Source organism: Mytilus californianus, unplaced genomic scaffold (assembly GCF_021869535.1).
Source record: "Mytilus californianus isolate M0D057914Y unplaced genomic scaffold, xbMytCali1.0.p SCAF_3, whole genome shotgun sequence".
NCBI lineage: Eukaryota > Metazoa > Mollusca > Bivalvia > Mytilida > Mytilidae > Mytilus > Mytilus californianus.
Window position 1 is genome coordinate 32545686 of NW_026262679.1, and position 9506 is coordinate 32555191.

Sequence of the window (9506 nt, forward strand, 5' to 3'; positions counted from 1 at the left end):
CATGTTAGGTTTTTAATTGTATGTTCAATCTAGTATCCAATCAGTTAATGTAATATTTGAATATTAAAGCAATATTGTTTGCAACCGGGACCCATCTATTAGGTTTTCTTAGTTCATTGGTCAATGCCAAGGCAATATGTGAATATATTGGGATGCATATTGATTAAAGGATGTAGTCAGATGAAATTAAAAAAATCTGGAATTTATAATTGATACTATTATTAGTAAGAAGAGCATTGGCATTATTTGGGCCTTGTATCGTTAGAAAAGAAATCTAGAATCTGCTTAAATTTTGGTAAATGACCTTTTGTGAGCTATTGAAGTCTTATATGAGAAGTAAATTGGGTATTATGGGGCAAAATATTTTACCCTGTATCGTAGGAAAAAACCCAAGGAGTCCGAATATCTGACAAAAATCCTAAACCGGCCTGACCTAACTATAAACTGGACCCCTGCTGTTGTTTCAATCTTATCTACAAAAAGTTTGTGTCGAAGTATCAATCAGCGGGTGGCCAGTTAAACCTAACTACATCCTTAAGGTGTACATGTTCGTCTAGCAGGATTTACTGACATTGACCTAATGTTGATGGTTCATTGGTCATTGTAAGGTTTTCATCATTATGTTCTTTTCTCAGATACTATCAGAACTAGGCCAGCTATATTTGGTAGGAAGAATGATTGTAAGGTGTAAATGTCTACGTGTCTGACAAGGTTCATTTGACCTTGACCTCATTATCATTGATCAACATTAAGTGTCATGATTGTCTGTTTTTTTTTCAGATCCTATAAGCGATAGGTCAGCTATATTTGGTTTATAGAACATCTTCTGTGAATTGTTGACATCTATCACGATTTTGAAGAGTACATGTCTATCTGTCAGGGTTCATCGGACCATGACCACGTTTTCATGGTTCATTAGTCGTCCTATTGCTTATAGTATACGAGAAGAGGACCAAACTATAGAAACTTAACATTGACCAATTGGTCGCTGCTGGATTGTAATCCCTATGTCTCACGTTGCAGGTCAGATAAAAAGCACTATCTACTAGGTAATACAAAGGTCTGGATACAAATGTCATCCTAACCGCTGACTTTCTCCATTAATCCATCCATATAAATGTATCCAAACAGGTGCTAAAAATGTGTTTAATCCAAAAATATATATATATAATTATTATGTCCTAGGATATATATACTGCCATTTTATTTGTAAAGGATTGTAAAATCAATAAGTTGTAAAAATACATAGGTATCAATTAAAATAATTCTAGACAGATTGTTAATAAAAAAATGTACAAAATGCTTTATCTTGTAGAATTGTCACAAATATAATATATAAATTGGTGATAACTTTAATAATTTAAGAGTAAAAAAAACAGAGGTTATGAAGAAGAGTATTGGGATTGAAGTATTAGAAATATTATCCCCAAGATATGCGTAAGTTCTGAAAGTTAGTAATTGACAAAAATCTATCATTTTTTTCCCAAAATACCCTTTTCGTCTACAAAATTATTTTATTCTTCATTTTACTAGTAAAAAAATACAAAGCTATGAAATATGAGTTAGGTCATATATCATATATATATAATTCATACTTTTACCCTACTTGTACCCAAAAAATATCTCATAAAATGTAAATAGACAGCAACTTGTACTGGATCTGAACCTACTTTTAATTTTTTACATAAAGAAATTGAACAATAAAGTTAGTATAAGCTGCTCTGACGGCCATTCCTTAAGGTAATTTTGTAACAGTTTGGATTACATTATGTCTAGCGCATAATACACTAGGAGTACAAGAGTCTTAACATGTACATAATGGACGTGGTTTGGGAACGTACTCTTGACGTTACATGGTATTAGCATAACTTTGGAAGGCTGTGTTATCTGGTTTGAAGGAGCGATTTGCCACCATTTCATGTGGAATGAAGTGGGCTTTCTGAGTTGACATGCCTTCAAATGGGGCATTGTTGAGATGGTATCTCTCTCTAGCAGACTGTTCCACTGCCTTGACTTGCCACTTTTTGTAGTTTAGTGAATAACTTGTTGTACCATCGAACGGTCCATTAGATACTTTTCCTGCATCTGTTGGTCTTATCATGGCATTTCTATCCAATGGCAATTGTCTATATGTTGATTTATTGGTAGTTTGCATGAACATATCACCTTCTGGTTTTTTGTAACCTTCCTGAACGTGAACATATGGCTTTGATGCTGGATATTTGATATAATCCTTACGGTTATTTGTTAAATCTTCTAATGGTTGACCTGATGAGAATGCTTGATTATCTGGCTTGAAACTTTTTGTAAGTTCACCAATTGGTCCCCTGTAATCTCTTTTAAATGTTGTGACACCATCGAAAGGTACACCTGGTGCTTTGTACTGCTCTCTTTCCCGTACAAATTTTGTCCCTAGAGCATGTGGTTGATAGGATTGCCTGTAACCGGTATTGTCAGCAAATGGTGCATCGGATAATTTTGTTTCCTCTTGGGGTTTTATTGATTGGCGAGGAGGCTCGGCATGTTTGATATAATCCTTACGATTAGTTGTTAAATCTTCTAATGGTTGACCGGACGAGAATGCTGGATTATTCGGCTTGAAGCTTTTTGTAAGTTCGCCAACTGATCCCCTGTAATCTCGTTTAAATGTTGAGACACCACCGAAAGGTACACCTGGTGCTTTGTACTGCTCTCTTTCCCGTACAAATTTTGTCCCTAGAGCATGTGGTTGATAGGATTGCCTGTAACCGGTATTGTCAGCAAATGGTGCATCGGATAATTTTGTTTCCTCTTGGGGTTTTATTGATTGGCGAGGAGGCTCGGCATGTTTGATATAATCCTTACGATTAGTTGTTAAATCTTCTAATGGTTGACCGGACGAGAATGCTGGATTATTCGGCTTGAAGCTTTTTGTAAGTTCGCCAACTGATCCCCTGTAATCTCGTTTAAATGTTGAGACACCACCGAAAGGTACACCTGGTGCTTTGTACTGCTCTCTTTCCCGTACAAATTTTGGCCCTAGGGCATGTGGTTGATAGGATTGCCTGTAGCCGGTATTGTCAGAAAATGGTGCATCGGATAATTTTGTTTCCTCTTGGGGTTTCATTGATTGGCGAGGAGGCTGGGCATATTTACGGTAATCATGATTCATAGTCGTCTCCCCTTCAAATCTGGCGATTGGTTGTACCCATGGATCCTTACTAATAAAAGGTCCATGACGACCACACATATCCCATTTCTTATAAGCATCTGAAATCATAAAGTAAATTAGATACTTATACCCGGTATATACTTGTGATTTTTTTTTTCAAATTAATTGGACAGAAATAGTATAAAACACACTGTAAAGTTCATTACTACGAGAGAACTAGTGAGTATGAAATGCAAATTGTCCAATTATCTTTAACATGATTTCTTCTGTCAACAAAATTTTTGGAGACATTTTTAAAGACATTGGCAGTTTACTCATTGTTAGTAAGTTAAATAGTTAATGCATACTTTTATATATTTGTAAAAATGTCAATCTGTATTTTTAGAATAAATCCATCTTTGAAAGAGACAACATGATTTGTATTAAATATTTCAGATCACTTTTTTTAAATCAATTCTAAAAGTGTCCATTACATTTACCTTTATAAGTTGGTTCCCCTTCAAATTTACCGCCTTGCAGCTTTTGACCATCATCTCGAATCTGTGTTGCAGGTGGCGCCATCTTCTCTGTATAAGATAACAAGGGATGATAATTTGAAACTTATATGTTGTGTTCAAATTTCTAGGATTAAAAAAATGAATGTCATTGTACAAAGTAAAAGTAAAGTAGATATATATATATATACATGTACTGAATAAGATCAAATGGTGAACAAGAAAATCTAGCTCATGAAAGGAACATCTTTATTGCTTTTCTTCATGCTGAATGTTAATAAAGGTTTTCTCTAATACCAAATCATAATACATTGTATATTGTACTACAAGATCTTGATGGTTTCCAACAGTTGTTATCATCAAGGACTGATAAAGTGTTGTTTAAACTTTTAGTGGTAAAACAATTACAGGGATAATTTTGCAAACCTATCATGAAGTGTAATTGCATGGCAGTATTATAGCTTAACTTTAAATTGATAATTAAAAAACATAAAATTCATTGATTAACAGGGCACTGTTGTGGCTTTTGTCCATCCAATACATCAAAATCAAAAAGGTAATCACTGCAGCAAACATCTAACTAGCTGCGGAACCGTAGCTCATAGGTCCTTATGATATTTTTTGACAATTTGCGGACCATCTAACGTAAGCAATGAAATGCCAAATGTGGACAAATGAACACATTTAGGAATAATTCGGTCAACAACTAAATCAAAATCAGATACACTCCATATAGAACAAAATATCACAAAACCACGTAGAACGGCCTATATGAAAATAAGGAGATGTGGTATGATTGCCAACGCGACAACTATATCCACCAAAGTTCAAATGAAGTGGATGTATAAGCATATAGTTTATTAGCAGCAGGTTTTCGTGGAAATAACGGTTTAGATCTAGTAACATCAATATCAATACAAATGTATATAAGACATATATCTAACCTGTATTGACGTATGGTCTAGAAGTATTACAACCAAGTTCAACAAATATGCAAAAATTAGAGCAGTTTCAAAAAGCAACATTAATTAAAGAAAATTCTGTCATTACCACCAAATACTTCAGATCCAGCAGTCTACATTATATCTGGTATACTTCCAATATAGGCACAAATAGATACAAAAAGTTTAACTTTGTTCAATAACATATGCTGACAAAGCAATAATTCAGTAGAAAAACAACTTGCATTTAGACAGCTTCTTGTTAAACCAGACAATAGTAATAGTTGGTAACTTGGTATATAGTCGTAAAGAAATTTCTATACAAATATGACTTTTCTAATATCATGCAATTTCTTGACAATCCACCGAAAAAATTTAAATGGAAAAATATGGTGCAGAAAAAAGTTGATTTGTATAAACTATTGGATCCATAGAACAATTTAGAACAGTAGATCTTATTCCTCTTTGACATATTTAAATTGTGATGTATTTTTACCGAGAAAATGTCATCCAATTATTGATCTTAATAATGACAATAACCCGTCAAAAGGTGCATTATCGATTGCGATCAAACTTAAACTAGTCACTGGAACTTTTATGACACAAAAGAACAAAAAGCAAGTCCCCTCTGTGTAAACTTTGTGACGATGAAGACGAAGAAATTGAACATCTATTACTAAAATGCAAGATTCTAGTCAGAGCCTATAAGGTGTCTTTTCATAAACCAAATTGAGGAAACTATCTTTAAAGATACGTACATTTCATTTAATGAACTGCCTACAACCATTCAGACACAATTGATTACGGATTGTACCGAATTCAAACATCAGAACACATATATAGTATTAGATAGAAATACGGAACAAAACTGTGAATTATTATCCAGAAAACTGTGCTATGCACTGCACACTATAAGAGTCAGAATCATCAATTTTCAGAAAAAAAACAATCAAAAATAAGATGATTAATCTTGCATATATAATGATTATCCCCGTTACTACAAAATTATAGATTAATTTACCATATACAGACTTGTAAATAAACTGTATATAATTGTACATGATATTCAAGTTGGTGGAGAGTTTTAATATTGATTACAGTCATATGCACTTCTAGAGTGTCGGAAGTACGCACCAGCGTACACATAAATTTAGGAGAAAAAAATGAATTTGATCTAGATAAATTAAAAGAACTGGTTAAAAACACACGAGTTTTGTAATTCTTTCTTCAATGACTTGTAATTGAAGATAAAAGTGACAAAATCTACTTTTTATCAAATGGTATCATATTATATATTTGTTCATTTTCTGCCAAAGTATAAATCTACTGTGAATTCTACTCAGTTTCCTATGTAAACCAAATGACAGATGAAATTTCATCCAGAAAAATGCACCGTTATTCGCATTAGCACCAGCATTAAATTCAAAAGAGAAACACGAAAAATTACACGACCACACACTCGAAACTGTACTAACCAGCAAATAACTAGGAGTACATTTCAGCGAGGACTTACAATGGAAACATTATGTTGACGTTACTGTCAAAAAAAGCATCCAAACCATCGGATTCCTTAGACGAAACATAAGAGAATGCAGTAAAAACGTAAGAATTGCAGCTTATATATCTCTGGTAAGACCAACTTTGGAATATGCAAGTGGGGCATTGGACCCTCATACCATCGAGGACGTAAATCGACTAGAGCAAGTACAAAGGAGGGGTGCTAGGTAACAAACAACTATACAGACAAAACACCTTGATGTGTCACAAAAATGATCAAGTCACTAGGTTGGGAAGCACTAGCTTCCAGATGAAGTAACCATCGACTCGTCAGACTTTACAAGATATCCAGCATGGGCTAGTGGACATTGATGCCAGTTACATCTTACGCCAAAACGATCGACGTACCAAACAACGTCTATACCAACCACCGGCAAACCAGATAATTTATAAGTACTCATACTTCCCTCGGACTACAACTATGGAACCACCTTCCACCAGCTAGCAAAGTGTACATAGTTTTAATTATCTAGGAACGTTTTATCTGTAAATAGTTAGAGGAGAATTTCTGTCTCCTTCTCCTTCTAGTGGACTAATTACATTCCAACAGGAATCCAGTCACAGAAGAAGAAGTTGTTAAAAGCAATTCATTACCCGGTATGTGCTGAGATACGCTATGTGGTTGTAATTTTAGTCGATCGAGCCTGCGACATTTATGTCGCGAATACGAGACTTAGCGATCATAGATTCCGTCGGCTTCGGCGTCGTCAACATTTAGGTTTATTCTGCGGTTAAAGTTTTTTTTTAAACATCAATAACTTTTAGTATTTTTTACATGATACATTTGTAAACCTTCATAGATTGTAAATAATGGTCTCTGGTAGCATTGATCCCAGCATCAAGGTTGTCTATAATTAAGATTACAATTCAAATTTTGAACTATATATGTAATATGTATAATTTAATTTGATTTTTTTTTATTGTTGTAGTAATATCAAAATAAGAAGATGTGGCATGATTGCCAATGAGACAACTCTCCACAAGAGACCAAATGACAGAGAAATTAACAACTATAGGTCATCGTACGGCCTTCAACAATGAGAAGCCTTTTCTTCCTCATTACTTTTCATATTATTTAGTCTATAATAGTATTTTTTTTGTTTTCAGGAGAGTCATCCAAACCCCCGTGGCAAGGAAGTGGTTATCGTATATGAGTAACAATATTTAGTGTAAGACATCAGTTTTATATAAATGCTCATGTTATCCAAAACTTACTTGTAAAATCTTTATTATAAGATGTTATACCCTCCATTGCACCATCAGGTCTTTGGTACTGATCTGGTATCCTTACAAATGGCTTCTCCAAGGGATGCTTGATGTAATTTTGTCTGCAAATTGAATCATATTCAAACAGCTGATTCACTAACTAACAGTATTATGCCGTCAACGGTCTGTGACGTCGCAGTTTCCGCGAACTGGAAACGATTATGAGAGTTATTCCTCTTTGATCTGAAGGAGAATGACAATCGTTTAACAAGATTGATTTGCCGAAAAGAAAATGAAATGTTCCTCGGATTATTGACGTGTTCCTAAATTGGAAAAAAAAATGTTTTGTTTGTTTCGTTATTGTGGAAGAACAAAACAATTAAGGAAACATAATTAAAATATGCATATAAAAAAGAAGTATACAAAGTATACCAAGAAAAAATAGAAAGAAAAAGGAACAAAATTACGAAAAAGCAAATAAAGAAATGTCTCAAGAGGAGGTGGTTTATATGGTGTTTGATTTGTTGTATATAAATCATTGGGATTGTATAGAGGCTTAATAGTATTGAGATGTGCTAAAAATGATGTTCATGTCTTCTTTTTGTCTTAAAGTGACTGTAAATCATATATACGAAATCAAAGCTGTGGCCAACAGATAAATTATAATATATATATATATATATATAGTAGTCCAAGATTACGGTGACAATATGATTGACATTCATAGCCTCGTAAATTCTAAATCGATGGCAAGAAAGGTTGTGTTCCATAGTTAATCAACTCAAGTTGACTTTCGATTGTTATACTTAGTCAAGGTAAGAGATGACTGACGTTAATTATCTTATCACATAATTGCAGATTTTAATATTATGTATATTAGCACATGTATATAATTACTGCAAAGTGCAGACATGTATAATATATTACAGCTCAGACTAGACAATTTTTTTTTCTTTTTGCTTTTCAACGTTCTTAATAAAAGAAAGATATTTATCTGTAAATGATTTTATATTTCCATGTGTTGTCCATTATTAGTTCTTCAGACAAAAGATATTTGAGACAATTTTATCCACCCATGCTTATAGTGCGTCATAGGCTGAACACAAATCAAACGTTAGATGATAAGTATAGTACGATTATGTAATAAAAGGAAAGAGAAACAATGAACAGATTGGGTGGGATAAGTTTGAACGGCAGCAAAATGTGTATACATAGTTTTGGTCCTAACATAATTATATCATAATCAAAAGAAAAATGTAGCTTGATAATTTGCAAACCGGAAGGGTGATGGTATACTCAACAACTAGAACAATATTGTTTTATAAAGTCCACATTTTGAAATGATTTTTATTTTGATAGATGATCATAGATGGAGAGGAGCTGCAAATTTCGACTGGTATTTTCAATGGATTTTTATATTGAATACGTTAAAAATAAAATAATCATAATTTATATTTTTAACTGGTTTAGCAAAATCTGTGTATCTGCGAGTATATATGTTTGTTTGTTTGTAAGTTACATTGTTGATGTTTAACGCCACTTTCCGCGACATTGTCTTTATCATGGTGGTAAGTTTCAGGTAGAGGACACTGGGGATAACCACCCGGACCTTCTGCAGGAAAACTGGTTATTATGCTGCCGCGGTGTGCACTACTTCTATGATTTGGTAAGCTTTCAGTAAAGAATTATCCATATTCCTGATACATAAATGAATCAAATTTCCGGTGTATACAAAAATGACATTCAGGCCATCACCGGAGTAAGGCGATAAGTTCAAGGATTATTTGTACATATGTCAATATCAGATAGAGTGTCAGTTCTATTCTATATTATTCAAATTTTCTAAAATATAAGAATCAGATATCTGTAAAAACTACATGTTAACAATATCCAAGAACTTAATATTTAAGATCCCTGCTTTATTTTAAAAATATTCCATGTCTCGTATGGTGGATTCTCGTTTGCGTAACGCCCAGTGGCAAGTATTTCATCCCATACCTCGTAACGCCTAAACCAGTCTAACGTTAGCTTTAGTCCTAACCTATTTTTATTTATTTCAACTGAAATGTGACCGTATGAATTTAGATCTTTCTTTTTATATGAATCATACGAAGAGCATAAGTCAGTAACAAACCACACAAAAACAAAAATACATCT

The 9506-nt window shown here is 33.5% G+C and overlaps 1 protein-coding gene across 1 annotated transcript; it reads right to left on the bottom strand.

Annotated features, from left to right (window-relative positions):
* Positions 1-1343: 1343 nt before the first annotated feature.
* LOC127734389 (stabilizer of axonemal microtubules 2-like) lies at positions 1344-7508 on the bottom strand. The gene is made up of 3 exons (XM_052244229.1): positions 7359-7508; positions 3631-3717; positions 1344-3249 (listed from the first exon to the last, which is right to left on the bottom strand). Exons 1-3 carry the CDS (start codon positions 7393-7395, stop codon positions 1850-1852), a joined length of 1524 nt encoding a protein of 507 aa, XP_052100189.1. The 5' UTR covers positions 7396-7508; the 3' UTR covers positions 1344-1849.
* Positions 7509-9506: the final 1998 nt, after the last annotated feature.